Raw genomic sequence first — 17,636 nt, forward strand, 5'->3', positions numbered from 1 at the left:
ATTTTTCAGAGTTTTGAGAACTTGTGGTTTGGGCACTTCTGGACCTAAAATTGACAATTTGAATGACCAGGCGGCACACGTAGCCTGCAAAAGAGTCAAATGGAGTCCAGCGTCAGTGAGATTATATGTTATGTGGTATATAATGTTGGATGTCAACTCCCCAAAACCATAAAACTTACTTTAATGGCCCCACGTGACGTTTTATAGCCAGTGAGCCGATCTGTCTGTGCTATGGATGATTTTACGATCTAATTCATAGACAAAACCCTATTCATTTGGCACCCAAATGTCATATAGCCGGAACTGGGGCTTATAAAGTTTACTGTTTTATAACTTTTAAAAGGAAAGACGGCATCAGTGTAAGCGGTCGGTAAATGTGCAAATCTCTAGTTGCGCTTTAGCTGCTCTGAGGAGTTTTCCCAATCGAGCTAGGATGGGGTAAGTAACCTTCCATTTGTAGCCAACTAATTGTAGTAAAAGAAGCCAACCGGGTTCAGGGCGAGGTGCGGGGAAGGGGTGCTGGGGTGGGTTGGGGCAGAGGGTTTGGGGGCCACAACCTGGCATAGCAGCCTCTGCAGCAAGCAGAGGCCCAGGACTGCCTTAGGAGAGAGGCAGGACCTGTGTGGGCCCTGAGGACTGCTAACAAAGCCCCGGGTTCTTCCTCCTTTTTTTCTTTCTCCACCTCTTCTTTTTGTACCCAGAAAGTTAACTTTGTTTTCTCAGAGATGGGCAAGGTGGACTCAGGCTTTGGACTTGCCTGCAGCTTTTTCCACTTTCTGCCCTGAGCTTTCGGATGGGTCAGAGGGAGGAGGCGGCGGGTCAGGGTGTTGGGCTGAGGCCTCCTTGCACAGGCAGGCTGCTCAGGTAGCCTCATTCTCTGGCTTCCAGGGCTGGACAGAGAGACAGGAAAGCAGAAAAGCAGAAAGAGCCGCTCACTAGTTGGCACAAACCAGACCAAGAGAACTTACAATAGAAAGTTTATTTTTTGTTTCCAGTCAGTATTTTTTCCTTAAAAACAAATACAAAAAAAAAAAAAAAAGCTGATCACAGTTTGCTTAAACAGCCAGACTTGGACAATATTTGTAACTTTGTTCACAAAAACATACATCACTGAAGCTGCGCTTATAAGAGCCACTTCCAGAGTTCGTGCAAAGGGTCCTACAAAGGCACGCAGGGACACACCGCTCGGAGTCACAGTTTTCATCACAGAGTCACTAGTCACTACACGTCAAACAAGTTGTGTCTCATCAAGTCATCTCTACAACAGCATTAATTACACAGGGAATATAGGTAGTTTGAATAAAAATATCTTTAACAGCTTGGAGCTATTGAGACAGAAACACTCCCACGCACATGCACAGTTAAACAACTCGAGTGCAACACACAACATTGGCACTAAACGAGGTCGAAGGGGGATTTTTGTGTGTGTTTTTTTTCCTCTTTTCTTTTTTGTTATAGTTACTTCAAGTAACAGCTTGCTTCATATAAATAAGTTAAAACATCTATTTTTTTTTCAAGACAAAGCCATTCAGGACAAAGAGATGAACAGAAAGCAGATCTACTTATACAGGCGCTATCATGGCAATAAACAGGCTCATGATTAAAAGATGAATTAGGGCAACGAGAACAGGGCTTCTTCACAGAAGGAACACAAGGGAGTTTCAGAAAGTCACCTTAGTACTGACACTATGCGGGATCCGCTAATACTGCTCAGTACTTTTAACGCTCAGATACTCAGGGGCGGAAGGCCCCTCCCGCCGCCGCCATACTCATGCTTTTCAGCTTATTATCTTTTTTCCACTTCATTCTCCGGTTTTGGAACCAGATTTTAATTTGTCTCTCGGAGAGGCAAAGAGCATGTGCTATTTCAATCCTTCTTCGGCGGGTCAGGTAGCGGTTGAAGTGGAACTCCTTCTCCAGCTCCAAGGTCTGGTAGCGCGTGTAGGCCGTCCGGGCCCTTTTGCCTTCTGGGCCGCCTATGTTGTCTGCAACAGAAAAGTCAGTGGTTTAGCCACCAACTCCTCAGCCCCTGGCTTCCGAAGTCGCCAGATGGATGAGCCAGGGTCCTGAGCAGTGAACGGGAGAGAGAGGCTCAACAAGTCCTCCCTCCATGCCCTCCCACCCCTCTCGAATTTCCTTCCCTCTTCCTTTCTAGAGAGAAAACAATACGATTTGGATTCTGGGAACAATTGGCCCATTGGAGCCTCGTCCTGTAGGACCGCCCGGGTTGCCCTCGCCCCTCTCCTGCCCTCTGGCCCTGCCCCTGGGGCGCCCCGAGCCGGGGCACAGCCCTCCCAGGCTGCCCACAGCTCAGAAAGCCACCAAAGCACGGCCCTTTCCTAAGCGCCCAAGTGGCCTCCAGATCACCCTTCCTTAAAGTTCCAGCCCCGCCATCCGCCTTCTGCTCCAGCCTGCACGCTTGGGGCGCCTGCTTTCTTTTTCTTATCTTCTCTCTCCCTTCTGCCCCCAAACTTCAGAATCTCGCCGGCTTTCCCCTCGATTGTTCCCTCCAAGCTCCTTTTCGGGGGCTCTAATTAGTAACGCTGTTTCCCCAGCGTAGCCTTTCTCATAAATTATCCACCCTGACAAGCCCGATTCACGGACCCTATTGCCATCCTCTACCTCTCTGCATCCTACTCGGCTGGTTTGACCGAGGAGCGCGTTCCGAAGCGCTGGGGCTCGAGATTTTTTTTTTTTTTCCTTTCCCCCTTTAACGTCTAAACTTGCCCGGTCAGCGGCCGTTTTCCTCCCCCCCCCCCCCATTTGCGAGCTCAGGGCGCTGCAGAGAAGAGAAGGAGGAAGCAGCAAGGCAGGGGAGGGAGAACGGTGGGGCTGGGAGAGAGAAGACCAGGGAAGAGGCAAGGAGACAGGGCAGCAAAGGAGAGAGAGAGGACCGAGAGCCGCGCCCCCGCAAATTTAGAAAAAGGCTGGCTTTACCATGACTTATGTGCAGCTTGCGCATCCAGGGGTAGATCTGGGGTTGGGCAGGCGGCGCCGGGCTCGGCTCACTCTGCGCGCTCGCCTGCTCGCTGCTGGCGGGGGTGTCCTCCTCGGCTGCGGACGCCGTGCCAACCCCCTCTCTGCTGCTGATGTGGGTGCTGCCGGCGTTGGCCGAGGCGCCGCTGGAGTTGCCCAGGGAGTTTTTCCCACCGTGATGGCTGTCGCTGCCGGGCGAGGGGGCCACGGCGGAGCAGGGCAGCGGGTCGGGCGGAGGCGAGTGCGTGGACGTGGCCGGCTGGCTGTACCTGGGCTCGGCGGGTGCCGCGCTGGCGCCGGCCGCATAGCTGCGGGCGCGCTCTCCGGAGCCAAAGTGGCCGGAGCCCGAGCGGCCGACGCTGAGATCCATGCCATTGTAGCCGTAGCCGTACCTGCCGGAGTGCATGCTCGCCGAGTCCCTGAATTGCTCGCTCACGGAACTATGATCTCCATAATTATGCAACTGGTAGTCCGGGCCATTTGGATAGCGACCGCAAAATGAGTTTACAAAATAAGAGCTCATTTGTTTTTTGATATGTGTGCTTGATTTGTGGCTCGCGGTCGTTTGTGCGTCTATAGCACCCTTGCACAATTTATGATGAATTATGGAAATGACTGGGACATGTACTTGGTTCCCTCCTACGTAGGCACCCAAATATGGGGTACGACTTCGAATCACGTGCTTTTGTTGTCCAGTCGTAAATCCTGCCTGATGACCTCTAGAGGTAAACTCGTGCACTAATGGGGGAGTTGGGTGGAGGCGAGAGGGGTGGCGTGCGCGCCCCGGGCTCGTGCCCGTCGTCCGCCGCCGCCGTTCAGTCGGACTCGAGCGCCACCCGCTGGAGGCACGGCGCATCGCCCCGCTTCCGACCCCGGGCTGCAAGGGCCGGGGTCGAATTGAGGTTACAGCCCATTATGGCAAAATTATTGCATTTCCCTCGCAGTTCCATTAGGATGTACCAATTGTGAGGCCGTCAGCTGCCGATCGTGCGCCCGGCGAGGATGCAGAGGATTGGGGGGAGATGGTGGCTTGAATTTTGTTATTTACGACAACTTTATTTCCCCCGCTTTGCAGCCCCTCTGATTTTGTGTCGAGGTTGAGCTCGGTTCTGCCCGTCCTGCCGGCAGCTCTGAATTTTGAAAATACAGATATCACCTTCGGGGAAGGGAGGAGGCCGTTTAGCCAACTGGTGAAATAAATCCTGCCCGCAGCAGCAGCAGCAGCTACAATTACGGCTCTGTTTTTGTGAGCGCATGAGGGACGGTGTCCCTGCAGCTCATAAATGACAGGCGTCTATTAAAGATAGCTTTTGTGTAGTGTTTTTCCGAGACGAGGTCAAATTCCATACACTTTTATGACCGGAGTCGATTCTTCTGTAGTGAAAATACGGTTTTCGTGTCACTAGCTTGCTATTTGATTTGCTTAAGTATCCAGCCGGGAGAATCTTCACCGCCGGGTCCCCTTTCCCGAGCCAGCCGGGCCCCAAGTCTGAGGGTTCTCTGTGAGCCCAGCGAGTGGGCCTAGGCTCCCCGTGGCTGCAGAGGCTATTTGGGAGCTGGGGATCCGTAGGCCGAGTTATTGGGGTCTTGCTTAGACCTCCAAGGGTTAAGGGAGGACGCTAATAGAAGCATGTTGTTGCAGTGCCTAGTAGCTCCGTGGTTATTTTCCTGGACTCCGGAAGACGAAAGCAAATCACAAATATAGCCGAGAGGCAAGGAGGACCTCCCGGTTGGAAATTGGGCATCGCAGGAGCACTAGCACGTTTGGAAGCCGGGTCTCTAGCCGCTCCCATGGCCCTGGGCCCCCTTGCTTGGCTCTTAAAGCTGCTGTGGTAGCGGCGCCGGCGCTGAGTCAGAGGCGGGGAGCGGGAATCGAGAGCTGGGAGCCTTCGGCAGCCGGGTCACTTCCCGGGCTGTAAAATTCCACGCGGGCCCAGGTTGGCTCGACTTGGCTGAGGCTACTTCTCGTGCACTGGCGGTTGCACACCGGGCTAAGAGGCTCAGGTTTCTCGAGGGCCCCCTTTGTTACTTGCGCTCCTTTCTGTCTGGGGGCGGCCTGGGAGGGCATGGCAGGGCTAGGACCCAGGTTCGTAGGCCCCCTCTTTCCAGTGGCAGGAGTTGATTTTGCGGTGCCCTCTGGGGCTTGGTGGCAGGAGAACAGGCAGAGACGCCCAGACCCCAAATGGGGCTCGACCCGGTCTCCTTCCTCCCCAGAAACCGACAAGAACCCCAAACTCTGAGCTCAGGACGCGGAAAGATGCTCCCACAAGAGCCTGGGACGAATTTACGGCGCGCCTGGGGACCCCAGAACCGGTTTGGGCAGCCTTGGGGAGCGGGACTGTATGTGCGCAGCGCGACCGGCTTCACCACTCAGATTGGGTGTTTGAGGCTTTTGTTTTTTGGTAAGAAATGCCCAGACGCTTGCAAAGCTTCAGGCTCCCCTGAAGCTGCAGCCCCCAGATGGGAGCAGGCGGGAGAAAAGTTGGGGAGCAGGCAAGGGCAAAGGGGCAAAGCCGAGGGTGGTTGCTGCGCTGGCCTGTTCTTTGCCCGGAAGTCTACTCGCCCGCCTTTGCCTCTGCGTCCTCCCCGCTGGGCTGCGTGGAATTGATGAGTTTATTCTCCTTTTTCCACTTCATGCGGCGGTTTTGGAACCAGATCTTGATCTGGCGCTCGGTGAGGCAGAGCGCGTTGGCGATCTCGATGCGGCGCCGCCGCGTCAGGTAGCGGTTGAAGTGGAATTCCTTCTCCAGCTCCAGCGTCTGGTAGCGTGTGTAGGTCTGGCGGCCTCGGCGCCCGTGGCTCCCGTACACAGCACCTGCGGGCAGAAATGGCCAGGCGCGGGTAAGCGAGGGTCGCAGCGCCGAACCAGCCAGCCCGCACCCTGCTCCTCCAGCCTCTGCGCAGGAAGCTACCCGGTCTCCACTCTAGCCTCTTCCACTATATTTGCGGAAAAAGCAGACTGGATGGGAGAAGATTGTTTCCTATCAAGCAAGACTTTTTTCCACCTTAAACGACTTAAGGTGGGAAGTTGCTGATTTTGAAAAATCTGACTCCTAAGAAAACCATTAAAAGCAAAATAATAGAACTCCTGTTCTCAATTCAGGGCACCCGATTTGTGTTTTTGTGGGGGTGCAGTGTGTGTGCCTGGGAGTGGATGTGTGTGCAGCCCTGCAAGTAGTGTAGACACTCTGAATTCACACAGGGTCTCTGTGAGCATGTTTCCATGGCCAGCCATGTCAGATTCAGCATGCTCCTTGGAAAGGTAAAAATGGTCGGCCCTGTCAAATCCATGCAATGTCCCCCAAAAGTATATGGCCCTTCTGAGTCACACTGAGCTCCCTTGAAAAAAAGAGCTGGATTTTAAAACAAAACACTATAAGTTTTTAAATCCATATTAAACTCTGTCCTGCTCCAAGGGAAAAGGTGCTTCCTCGTTGGAGTTTCTGGAAACCAAAGGCAAAGAGAGGGAGCTACCGACGAATAGGCGTTTCTGGAAATGTAGGACTGTGTTGCGCTGTCTGTTCTGGTGCCAAAGGGGCCCATGGGTGAGGGACTTCCCCAGTCCAGGAGTATGAGGGTGTGTGAGGCTCAGACAAGGGCTCAGAAGGAGGCTGAAGTTGGCTAAGAGTAAGCAAGCAGTCGAGTGGAAGAGGGAGGGGGGAAGGGAGGAGAGAGAAAAAAAATTCTGAGGCTGGGGATGTGGCCCTCCAAGGCTTTGGGGAGATACTGAAGAGGCCAGATGGGGGCCTCTAACTACCCGGGTTTCTGAAGGGCAGAAAGTAGGTGGGGGGGGGTTGGGAGGTAAAGTGAAGTTATCAGTGATATGGTGCAGAAGGCCCTCTCAGCTTGGAAACCTGTGCAGGGTGCTACCAGGGTGTACCTTGGGCAGGCTCTCCCTCCCATTCAGTATACTTCCTTCTTGCCCCCTCTGTTCGGTTTGCCCCTGTAATGGGTCTCACATAAAGTGGCAGTGACCCCCCTCCTTCCCCTAAGGTGTCACATTACATGGACACCAGCCCCCTGTCTTTTCTCTGCCACTGCCTGATTGCCCCGTTGGGATTTTTTTTTTTAATCTCCTTAAAAAGCCAAAGAAACTTTGCTCAATCTTCCTTTGTATTTCACTGTCTACTTTCTCTGCCGCCTTCTCTTTCCTTCTTTCCCTGATCCCTTCCCCTCTCCCTCCACTCTCCTGGGGGAGCTGCAGGGAAATGCCTTACCCGCGCAGGAGTTCATCCGCTGCATCCAGGGGTAAACAGGGCTCGTGTACTTCCGGTCGGTGCCTTCGTCATGGAGGGCTTTGCCCTGCACGCTGCTGCTGTCGGATTTGTACTGCTGCTCGGGAGTAAAGTGCAGGTAGTCCCCGGGGCCCCTCTGCTTGCCACTGCCCGAAGGCGAGGCGCCACTGAGGTCCTTATCAGAATAGAAACACGAGGCCCCGTACTCGTAGGACGCCCGGTTGCAGGCCAGGACCGAGTTGGACTGTTGGTAGAAACAAGGTGAGGTGTACGTCTTGTCCGGGAGGCTCGACGCCCCGTAAGAGGCCGGGAAGGGCCTCAGCGCGTCATAGCCGGCCGGGTAGAGGGGCAGCTGGCCTAGGAAGGAATCCTGGCCGCTGGGCAGGCTCCCGGGGAAAGTGGGATTCACAAAATAGGAACTCATTTGCGCACCCCTCTGCAGGACTGTGATTTGTTGTGTATTAGTACATCTGGCTATAACTATTAGTAGTCATCGAACTGGTTTGTTTCTGGATGGCCGAACGCCAAAAGCGACAGCAGCAAATCGCACCAGCTGACGCGGAGCCGGCCAATGGGAGCGAGCGCCAGAGCCCGCTCCCCGGGGACCGCGGCGACCGAGGCAGCAAAGTTACAAACAGCCCCCAGCCCGCCCGCCCGCCGCCCGCCCGGCAGATTAATGGGCGCGCACAGCCAGCCGGCCCGGCTCCCTTCCCGAACGCCAGCGGCGGGCACGCCCGGGCAGGGGCATAGAGACCAGGGTAGGGGCACAGGCACCGGGGCAGCCGCAGAGGTCTCGCCAGGCCCGCTGTTTTGCCTTGTTGGATTTTGCTGGGTTTTTCCTCCGAACAGGAAACCTGACAGCCCCGCGCCAGGAGGGGCGGTGACAAGGACGCCTTTGCTCCCTGCGGGACTTCCCTCCCTGTTTGGCCCTGACTTGCTCCTCCCCCTGAGCACCTCTACCCTTGGGTGCAGGTTCCACAGCTGGAGAAGGGGCTCCGAGAAACCAGGCCTTTACTCCTCCCTGCTCCTCACTCCTGCGCCTCAGGAATTATTTATGCGTTACTCCTTCCCCCCTTTTCATCCCCACCAGGGGTCTGGGCCTGGCGAGAGAGGAAGGCCCACCTCATGCTGACCAGGACCCGACGACCAAACATAGACTCTTCCCGCCTGCCCCCTCCTCATACACGTCTTCTTTGGGTTCCCTTGGGCTCCTCCAATTACCCGGCCTGCCAGGCCTCCAAGCACCCCCGCCATCTGTGCGCCCCCATCCTGCCTTTGAACCCAGAGAACTGAGAGGCCAGAAACCAGTGTTTTCAACAAGAAAGGGACCCACAGAAGAGCAGCCCTGAGACCGAGCTTCGCAAAGCCAGTTGTGGAACCTGCTCCCCTCACCTAGCGTCCTGGGACTCTGCCCTCCACTGCTAGGACCACTCCGAGCTGAGAGAGATCAGAATCCAGATGTGGAATCTCTCTGTCCTCATCCTAGAGGCACAGGAGACACAGGGCTCCTGGCGGAGCGAGGGAAGAGAGGGCAGCTCTGCAGGGCCCAAGGCAGAGAGATAATTGATGAGCTTGGTATCCGGGGTACCCGACAACCAGCGCTGTCCTGGTCGACTCTCACTCCTGCCCTTCTTGGGACTGCTCCTGGGCCTGCCGCCCTTCCTTGCTCCAGGACTGAGAACAGTTGTCTCACCGGCTCCAGAAATCCTCTGAACTGATTTCGCTGCCATTCCAGGCCTGGTTGTCCCCAGACAAGACATGAAAAGCCTGTCCTCCTGCTCGCTCTTGCCTGAGAGGTGTGCCTTCGAGATAGTTGACTTTTACAGCACACGGATCAATCTAGTTTTGTAAAATGTGATATCGTTCCAGTGGCATTTTTATGACTGTGTTTGTTGGGCTTGTAAAACCCCTTGAATTAGCTTTAAAATCCTCAATTCTGTGGTGGCTGAGGAAAAACTATTTATACGATTTGGCTGACTTTCTGGAGGGTGTTTATAAGACTGTAAAACCCTGGCAAATGCAGGTTGAAGGGGTTCAGGACTTGGGGAGGGGCAATGCCCACTAGGAATCTGGCGACGACTTACTTAATCTCTTCCTTGCTTTCCGATTTTTTCCCTACCCTTCCTTCTCCTCAAAGGAAAAACATTGGGAAGGGGCTGGCCTAATGCTGGCCTCCACAGAGCCCACTCGGACACCCCTGCAAGTGGCTTGCCCGCTGTCTGCAAAGGGGCTGCACCCCAATCAGTCCAGCCCGGGAAAGTTTCTCCTTTGCAGATATAAAGGACGGCCTTGTAGGAGAGGTTAGAATTTGAAATTTCCCTTGTATTTCATCATGGAAATGCTCTGATAGGTAAAGATGAAAGCTCAGGAGTCAGTTAAAAATTAAAAAGGGAATTATTTCTTTAAATCCATGTTTGAAGAAAAGCATGTTTAAGTTATTGTTTCTTAAACAAGCCCATCTGATGACAATGATTTCAAGCAAGTTATTATTATTTAAGATGAAAATAATAGCCATATGGAGATGTTGATAAATGTTTCCGTTTATAATTTCTCTTTCATTCCTCCATGTCCTACACAGCGTTGGGGCTGGTGACAGTTTATTACTATTATTATTATTTGTTATGCTTTGACCTGGAGTCTCAATCTAATCATTGTCCTAGCCAACCAGAGAATTTGATTTCACAGCTAAGAGCCAAAAATATTATATTTCTAGTTTATGTAGGCACTAAGATGGAAAAAAAAAATTAAATGGAAACCCCTACATTTTAGCCAAGGCTGGTGCATATCACAATATCATATTGGCAACAGACCAATCTATTTCTCCAACCAGCTTTAGGTGCTATTCGTGGAAAATATATACATATATATATATATATATATATACACATGCATACATATACGTGTATATATGCCAAGATCCACTCAGGCAAACAAGAGCCCCAGACACCCACCGGAGTCTCTCTGGGATGGTGAGAATGGCCACCTAGAGCTCTCCTCTGTCAAAGCCACACAGAAAGTCCACTTACCTTTCAGCTGCTCTCCAAGGGGGGGCGGGACAGGATGGCGAGTAGGGCTTCACCGCCCGCCCTTTCGCGGAGCTGCCCATTGAGCTCCTCGACCTCCACTGGCCGGGGGCAGGTGACCGGGCAGGTGTGTGTGAAGGGGCTGGAAGGCCATCTTGCTCAGATCTCTAGCCCAGTCCAGAGCCCGTCGCACACAGGTGCGGCCTCTGCCCGTCGCAGGCCCTCGCCTGGAGCTAAAGCCCGCCTTTCTTGCCATTGCCAGTTCTCCTCAGGGCCAGCCAGGCTCACAGGCCTCAGGACTACAAGTGCTGTCTCCGATTTCAGAATCCCAAAATAGGCGAGCTCCCCGAACCGAACCAGCGTGCACCCTTGGGGCGCCTTGGGACGCGCAGTTTGGACAGAAGCAGCCATGACGTGACGCCTGTGCAACCGGTCTCCCTGCGGGAGGGGGCACCGAGTCTAGTCCGGCATCCAGCTCCAGTGGGGTGGCCGAGGCGGGGGGAGAGTTCCCGGCCAATCGGGCCCCCGGATGCCGCCCCCTACACCTCCACCTCACCCCTCTCTCCCCGGCCTGCTGGGGAATCTCCGAGGGGCCCGCACAGCAATCGCGCCAGGCTGTACGATGCTGGGCTGCGGCTGGCGTCGGTCCCGGCGACGGCCACAGCGTGGCAGCAGCGAGCGCCCTGCGTGGCAGTAATAAATAATCCGCCCCCGGCAGCCGCAGTCAGGCGGCGGGCCGCCCTGCGATGCCAGTACGCCTCTTTATTCCGCGGGAGCGCACCCACAGCGCGGGCGAACGTCCCAAACATCCCTTCTTCATAATCGAATGAATACCAAGATAACGTCTCAAGACGGGAAAACAACAACAACAACCAAAAACGAAAAACAAACAAACAAAACAAGAATTCGACTCCAGAACCTCGGGCTCCTTCCTTGTAGCTGTCTCGGGAACTCCCAGAACAAATCTGGCACCACGCACACCCAAACCGACCTACGGTCGGGTCCGTGCCCCCCTTGCTAGTAGAGTCAGCGCCTGCGGTGCCCTCTGCGCCTCCTCCAGGCAGCCGCACAGTCCTCTCTCGGCTCGCGAGGGTGGGGCGCGCTGTCTCCAGCTCGCCGCGCTGGGATGGGTGGGTGGGTGGAGGTCCCTGTATCGCCCAGACCCGGTTCGCGCCTTTCCTTCAACCTTAGCTGCGGGCCCCTGCCACCCGCACTAACCCCACAGCGTTCTCTGCACAGAAGCTTCCCGCCAAACAACATTCAACCAATTAACCCCATCTTCTCCTCCGATACAGAATCCCATCTACGCACCTATTCCCCCTCCCAACGTTTCAGACCTCTCTCATCAGAAAACGGCGCGGAGGGAAGAAAGCAATCAGCGGCGGTCTCTGGCCCAATTAGTAAGTTCCCCTCCTCCCCGCCGTTCGATCTTTCTCTACAGAAACCAGCTCTCACAGAAAGTAGAAGGTCCCCCCGTGCTGGAGCTGGGAAGATGCCTGTCGATTATTTCACTTTCCCCCTACCTCATCTCACCTTCCCAGGTCGGAAACTGTCTCCTGCTGTTAGAGAATTCAATCGAACCAATTGAGTAGTGAATGAAAAAATAAAAATCCAAACCCAAGAGGCCGATGGGGGACGGAGGAAACGGGCCACTTCCCTTTGGGCTCCGTGGGGTCGCTGGGGAGCGAGGGAGAAGACCCCAGTGCTGCCGCCCTGTGCCCGGGCCCTGTGCCACGGAGGGAAGGAGGGCATTTACTCCATAATAAGCCAGGGAGGGGAGCGTGCGTGTGAGTGAGTGATGTGTGGGGGCCGTAGTGTGTGTGTGGGGGGGCCAATGTGGGCTGTTGTATGTGGCTGAGGGTGAAGCGCCCCTCTCCAAAGCCGCCCTGGGTGCCCTCTCCCACTGCTGCCGCCACAGGCTGCATCTCACTACCTTTGCTCCTGTCTCCTCCTCGCATGTCTCACCTTCAGATGGCGGCTCCCAGAAGCTCCTGCCCCTCTGACAGCTGTCGCTTGAGCAGCCGGGGAAGCGAACTGTCCACTTTCCTGGTGCCAGAGGACGCAGAAATTAGCCAGGTTGCGAGTTGCAAAGCGGCCGCTGCGGCGATGGGAGCTGAACACGCCCCACCTCCGGCGGGAGCGGCCAGGCTGGGCCCGGCCTGGGCCTCCCCTCGCTCGCCATCGCCGGACAAAGCGCTGTCGAGCCCGGCTGGAAGGCAGAGCTCCGAAGTAGGCAGGACGGAGGCGAGCAAAAGAATGCGGCTCTATTCTCGCAAGGGAAATTATAAAAAAGTTCATGTTCACGGTTCCCATCCACATGACCGACAGCGGCCAATGGAAGGGCCGAACAACTCATAAAGTTGTATTGCAAAGTTGTAAATTTTCATAAACAACAACGGATTTATGACCCTTTCCCCATCCCTAAGAGGAGGCAGCTCTTCCACCGGCGCCATCTTACCACGCAGGCCGCCCCGACTTGGGGCAGCGAATTTAACAGACCTGGCTGGGCCCGGTTTTATTTTAAAAAACCGTAAGAGGCGGGCCCTGCCCAGGTAAGGATACCGGAGTACAGGTCTTTGGCAGCCCAGCTGAGGCTACTTTGCTCTGCCGCCACCACCCGTCGTCCTTTCCCCAGTCCCTGGTCCTTGCCGGAACCCTGACACCCCGGCCAGGCTGCGCAGCCGGAGATCTGCACCCCTGCCCCTCCCGGCATTCCTCTGCCGCAGTGTGGCCCGCTGCAGCAGATGCCCCGAATTCCACCTTTTAGTCTAGGGCTGGGTTCAGGGCACATGGGGGATCAGGGATGAATGGCAGGGTAGTCCCCCTTTTCAAACCCACCTCACACAGCCTTAGAAGAAAGGGCAGATTTGGGATCGGCTCACAGAATTTATGGAGGTTTCTAGGGAGGTTCGAGGATATATCCATCGAAGACTGTTTTCAAGGGATCTGGAAGATGTTTTTGCACACATACAAAAACCAGACAAACATCTCCACACAGAGAAATGCACACATACAGTTACAGACACATGGAAACACATACACTCAATTATGGATATAAAAATACATACAATATTGATCACAGAAATACATACAATTATGGACACAGAAACTCATTCACTTAATTATAGACAGAGAAATAGATACAATTATAGGCACAGAAACACACTCTCAATTATGGACACAGAAATACACATAATTATGGACTCATGTAAAAATATATGCATACATGAAAACAAATATAAATATAGGTACTTGCATACCCACACATATTCACACATAAACACACACACACAAAAGGACATGACACCCAACACTTGGACTCAAGGGAAGTCACTCCACCTTTGCTTTCCCACTGCCCCTTTGGGTGCACAGACACAACAAGGGCTTGTCATCCAGCCATGCTCACCTCTTGCCTCCCCCAGGTCCCTTCTGGATCAAGCAGTCTGTGTTTCTTTGTTACCAAGCATCTTTATTATTCTGATACATAAAACACCATTAGCTGGGTAAAATGGGAAGCGTGCCTTCCCTGAACCTCGGAGTGGAGCCCAGGGGGATGCAGGACAACTAGGAGATGATGAAGGATGCTGGGAGGGCTTTGGCCCCCCTACCCGCTACAGTTAGGTCAAGACAACACACCATGCTACAAAGTCACCCCATTAACATATCTTTCCGGAGTCAAGACATTGCTTTACAAATGAGCTCCAAGACTATATAAATGACCAAAAAAAAAATTGTTCAAATATACAGGATTTGTTATTGTAGGAAAAGTCAGGGTGTACATATTCAACACGGCTGGACAGTAGAACACAGGGGCCAGGGAAAGGGGCAGTATAGCTGGCAGCATCTCCATAGTCCTACTAAGCTGAAGCTAACCCAGAGGTGTGCAGCCAGCTCAGGAATGCTCCCTTCAAGAAGCAGAGTAATGGGCCTGAACTTGGGGTACCCAGGCCAGAGAAGGAGGGACTCTAGGTTGCAGCACTTAGAATGCTTTGGAATAAATATATTATTTTTCAATTTAAATAGAAGCCAAAGCCCTGTTCCCCGGATCCCAGTGCAGCCTTCAGGGACCCCAAAGGCTGCCTGCAAGAAGCAGCAAGGGCCTGGCCCGGGGTGGGGCCAGCACTAGGTAGCAGGCGAGCCAGCAAGCACGAAATAGGTAGTTTGGGGCAAATAGGTAGTACTGAAAGAGTCAGGTCCTTGGGGGGCATGGGGAGTGGTGCTGAGTGTCTGCCAGTGTTGGGACACAGTTGGGGCTTCCTGGGAGTGGAGGCCCGCTAGGGCTGAGCCCATAGGTAGTTTGGGAGTGCCTCATGCCAAGGCCTGTGCTAGGTAGTATTTTGGCCGGGCCAGCGCCTGGCCATCGGCCTGGGGTTGAGGGGGGTACCTGTTGGGGGGTCCTTGGAGCCAGAGGAGGTCCCCAAGGGGACCCAGTCTCTGTGGCCGCTCAGTTCAGAAGAGTTGGGAGCTGGAGTCGGTGATGGGGCGGGTAGGGCTGGGGTTAGGGGAGCTGGGTGTTTTGCTGTTTTTTTTTTTTTAAAACATTTTTTTTTCTTTCATGTTTGGAAATAAAACCAGTTAGTCTCTTAAAGATGCTTTCCCGACTGTCCGGTGCAGCCAGGGCCCTGCCTTGGCCCTTCATTCTTCCTCCTCATCTTCGTCCTCCTCCTCCTCGTCCTCGTCGTCGGCCTTGTCAGCGGCGGCAGTGGCGGCGTCAGCGGCGGTGGCGGCAGCGGGCACAGCGCCCTCGGGGGCTGCGACAGTGGTGGGCCCCTCGTCTTTATGCTCTTTCTTCCACTTCATACGGCGGTTTTGGAACCAGATCTTGATCTGGCGCTCGGTGAGGCAGAGCGCGTGGGCGATCTCTATGCGGCGCCGCCGCGTCAGGTAGCGGTTGAAGTGGAATTCCTTCTCCAGCTCCAGCGTCTGGTAGCGCGTGTAGGTCTGGCGGCCCCGCTTCCTGTCTGGCCCTGGAGCAGACGTGGGGACAGACGCACACATGGATAGACATGCCGACAGAGACACGGATAGGACAGGGCATTAGCCAGCCTGCACTCCCAGAGCCTGCACCTTCCTCCCCGCCCTGACCCAGATGCTCCTCCGCTCCACCCCGTGCCCCAGGACTGAGCTAGGGGAGGAGGGCGGGCGGGTGTTTTCACCAGACCCAACTGCTGTGCCGGAAGCTCAGGCAGCTCTGTAAGGAGGGAAAGCGCACTCTCAACTTTACAACCACTCTTTCCAGCCGGCTACGCTTCCACAATGTCCTGCTTCCCCCTGACAAAGGGAAATTGTAAATATAGAGAGTGGGCAAGTGGGAGACACTGCGCTTTGGCCATTCAAAGACGAGCCGGTCGCCTCCCTGCCTTGTGGGCAAGTGGGCGACCCCTGAGCAGCCTGCACTCCTGGGGCGCCCTCCTTCCCAGGCAGCCCGCGCCCCCTTCTCTTCCTAGGGAGCTCCGACCGTCTGTCTCCCACTTCCTCCGGGCCCCCCGCCTTGAAATGGCCCCTGGCACCAAGGCGTGTGAGGAGCCCTGGAGAGATGGGCTCTCCTAGCTTTTGAGAAAGAAAAGCCAGGCTGAAAGGGAGAGGAGGAGGAAAGAAGAGAGGACTAAAGAGAGTGAAGAAAGAGAGAGGGGGAGAGAGAATAGCGAACAAACTTGATGCTAAAATTCCAAGGCAAATGGAGTTAAATAAATTTACGAGGATCGAACCCATTAATTGGACCATAAAAAGTTTTATGAGCCTCATTTACATACAATGCTACGGGCTCTCCACGCAATGGCGCCTCGGCTTTAATTAAAACCAGAAAAGCAGCGCCGCCAGGAGTCACAGGGCGGCCGCCGCACAGCCGCCTAGCTCCGCGCTCTGCGCTCCCGGGCCCCGCACTCCCCGCTCCGGCTCCCAGCTCCCGGCCACCCGCCCGCCTGTCCCGGCCGCCTAGCGGCTGCGCCTACCTGAAGATCGCATCCAGGGGTAGATGCGGAAATTGGCCTCGGCCGGGCCGTGCAGCGCGCCCTCGTCCGCCTTGTCGCAGGCGCCTTTGGCGAGGTCACTGCAGAGCCCGGGGATGTTTTGGTCGTAGGAGGCGCAGGGCAGGTTGCCGTAGGCGTCGGCGCCCAGGCCATAGCCAGACGCGAAGGGATTCTGATAGAGGGGGCTGTTGACATTGTACAAGCCCGGCACGGATGAGGTGAAGGCGCCGGCGCCCGCCCCGTAGCCGCTTCTCTGCGAGTTGGGCGCAAAGGAGCAAGAAGTCGGCTCAGCATTTTGGAACAGAGAAGCCCCCGCCGTATATTTGCTAAAAAGCGCGTTCACATAATACGAAGAACTCATAATTTTGACCTGTGATTTGTTGTCCGGCAGCTTTCAGTGTCGGTTTTACGAGGTAGCGTGATATATGATAACATTACACCCCCAGATTTACACCAAACCCCATTTTCTTTTGGACGGAGCTTGCTGCAGCACGTGACCGCCCACATGACCGCCTCCGCCAATCTCGGCCGCCCTCACAGGTGGTCTCGCTCCGCCGGGCCCGCGGCCGCCTAGAATGGAAGGGGAAGAGGCTCAAATATGTGGCCAACGAACCTGCCCGCGCGGGGTAGGCCAGGCAGTGTCCTGCGGGAAAAGGGCCCATGGGCCCCGCGACAGCGCCCAGCGGCCGCCAACCCGGGCGCTGGGGACTGCGGACGCCACGCGAGGCTGGCCGACTTAGCCCCCTCCTGCCTGTTCTGCGGAGTGTGGGGACCCAGAGGGGATGGAACCCCGGACCAAGCCGGCCAGTTCTCTCTGTCCCTCTTTCAGCCTGCTGACCCAGTCCCGGGAGGGTCTCTGCAGCACACGCCCCCGCCCGCCCCACAGTGGTCCTGCGGGCAGGTCTTGCTTTGGGCAAATTGACTCTTCTTATGTGTCCCCCCCCACCCAGGTCCAGTGGGCGACAGGCCGGACTTGGACTCGGATCCGGACAGGGAAGGTGCAGCATCACTTCCAGCTGCAGCGAGAACTCCACCACAAGCTAGAACCATGTGGTTCAAATAAAGTCAACATCTTCCAGCTTCCTTTCCTTAATCGGTAGCGGACTGTTTTCCTTCCTAAAGGCAACAGTGAAGTATTTATCTATTAATGAGCCTCATTTGCAAACAGATTTATTAACTGGAGTCCCTCACCCTTTCTCCCGGACACCGCGGCCCTGCAGGCTCGGTGCGTTTGCTCCTGGGCACCTGGCTGGCTGCGGCAGCCGCAGAAATGGCTGCACGCTCCTTTGTCCTTCCCGCAACCCCTGGCTCACTGGGAGCCGGGTCTCCTTTCCCCAGCTTGAAAGAACTCCAGACCCCGCACACTTCTGGGGCACCTCTAGCCACTTGAGGTTTTTGGCAGCCTTCAACCCAGCCACCTCTGGACCTCCACC

At 55.1% G+C, this 17,636-nt stretch overlaps 3 protein-coding genes across 3 annotated transcripts; all 3 read right to left on the reverse strand.

Moving 5' to 3' along the window:
* Positions 1 to 995: 995 nt before the first annotated feature.
* Positions 996 to 3,907, reverse strand: HOXA5 (homeobox A5). The gene is made up of 2 exons (XM_049893792.1): positions 2,938 to 3,907; positions 996 to 1,985 (listed from the first exon to the last, which is right to left on the reverse strand). The coding sequence occupies exons 1-2, from the start codon at positions 3,830 to 3,832 to the stop codon at positions 1,735 to 1,737; spliced, it is 1,146 nt and encodes a 381-aa protein (XP_049749749.1). The 5' UTR covers positions 3,833 to 3,907; the 3' UTR covers positions 996 to 1,734.
* A 1,614-nt stretch (positions 3,908 to 5,521) lies between these two features.
* Positions 5,522 to 7,816, reverse strand: HOXA6 (homeobox A6). The gene is made up of 2 exons (XM_049893793.1): positions 7,194 to 7,816; positions 5,522 to 5,791 (listed from the first exon to the last, which is right to left on the reverse strand). Exons 1-2 carry the CDS (start codon positions 7,633 to 7,635, stop codon positions 5,532 to 5,534), a joined length of 702 nt encoding a protein of 233 aa, XP_049749750.1. The 5' UTR covers positions 7,636 to 7,816; the 3' UTR covers positions 5,522 to 5,531.
* A 5,879-nt stretch (positions 7,817 to 13,695) lies between these two features.
* Positions 13,696 to 16,678, reverse strand: HOXA7 (homeobox A7). The gene is made up of 2 exons (XM_049894282.1): positions 16,186 to 16,678; positions 13,696 to 15,201 (listed from the first exon to the last, which is right to left on the reverse strand). The coding sequence occupies exons 1-2, from the start codon at positions 16,562 to 16,564 to the stop codon at positions 14,870 to 14,872; spliced, it is 711 nt and encodes a 236-aa protein (XP_049750239.1). The 5' UTR covers positions 16,565 to 16,678; the 3' UTR covers positions 13,696 to 14,869.
* Positions 16,679 to 17,636: the final 958 nt, after the last annotated feature.

This window comes from Elephas maximus, chromosome 8 (assembly GCF_024166365.1).
Source record: "Elephas maximus indicus isolate mEleMax1 chromosome 8, mEleMax1 primary haplotype, whole genome shotgun sequence".
NCBI classification, from domain to species: Eukaryota; Metazoa; Chordata; class Mammalia; order Proboscidea; family Elephantidae; genus Elephas; species Elephas maximus.

Excerpts from the sequence above, each read along its gene's own strand:
- HOXA5 (XM_049893792.1), bottom strand. The coding sequence starts at position 3,832 with ATGCGCCGTGCCTCCAGCGGGTGGCGCTCGAGTCCGACTGAACGGCGG. Across the intron at positions 1,986-2,937 it reads CAAGCTGCACATAAGTCATG|ACAACATAGGCGGCCCAGAA; the intron begins GTAAAGCCAGCC and ends TTTCTGTTGCAG.
- HOXA6 (XM_049893793.1), bottom strand. The coding sequence starts at position 7,635 with ATGAGTTCCTATTTTGTGAATCCCACTTTCCCCGGGAGCCTGCCCAGC. Across the intron at positions 5,792-7,193 it reads GCGGATGAACTCCTGCGCGG|GTGCTGTGTACGGGAGCCAC; the intron begins GTAAGGCATTTC and ends TTCTGCCCGCAG.
- HOXA7 (XM_049894282.1), bottom strand. The coding sequence starts at position 16,564 with ATGAGTTCTTCGTATTATGTGAACGCGCTTTTTAGCAAATATACGGCG. Across the intron at positions 15,202-16,185 it reads CCCCTGGATGCGATCTTCAG|GGCCAGACAGGAAGCGGGGC; the intron begins GTAGGCGCAGCC and ends CGTCTGCTCCAG.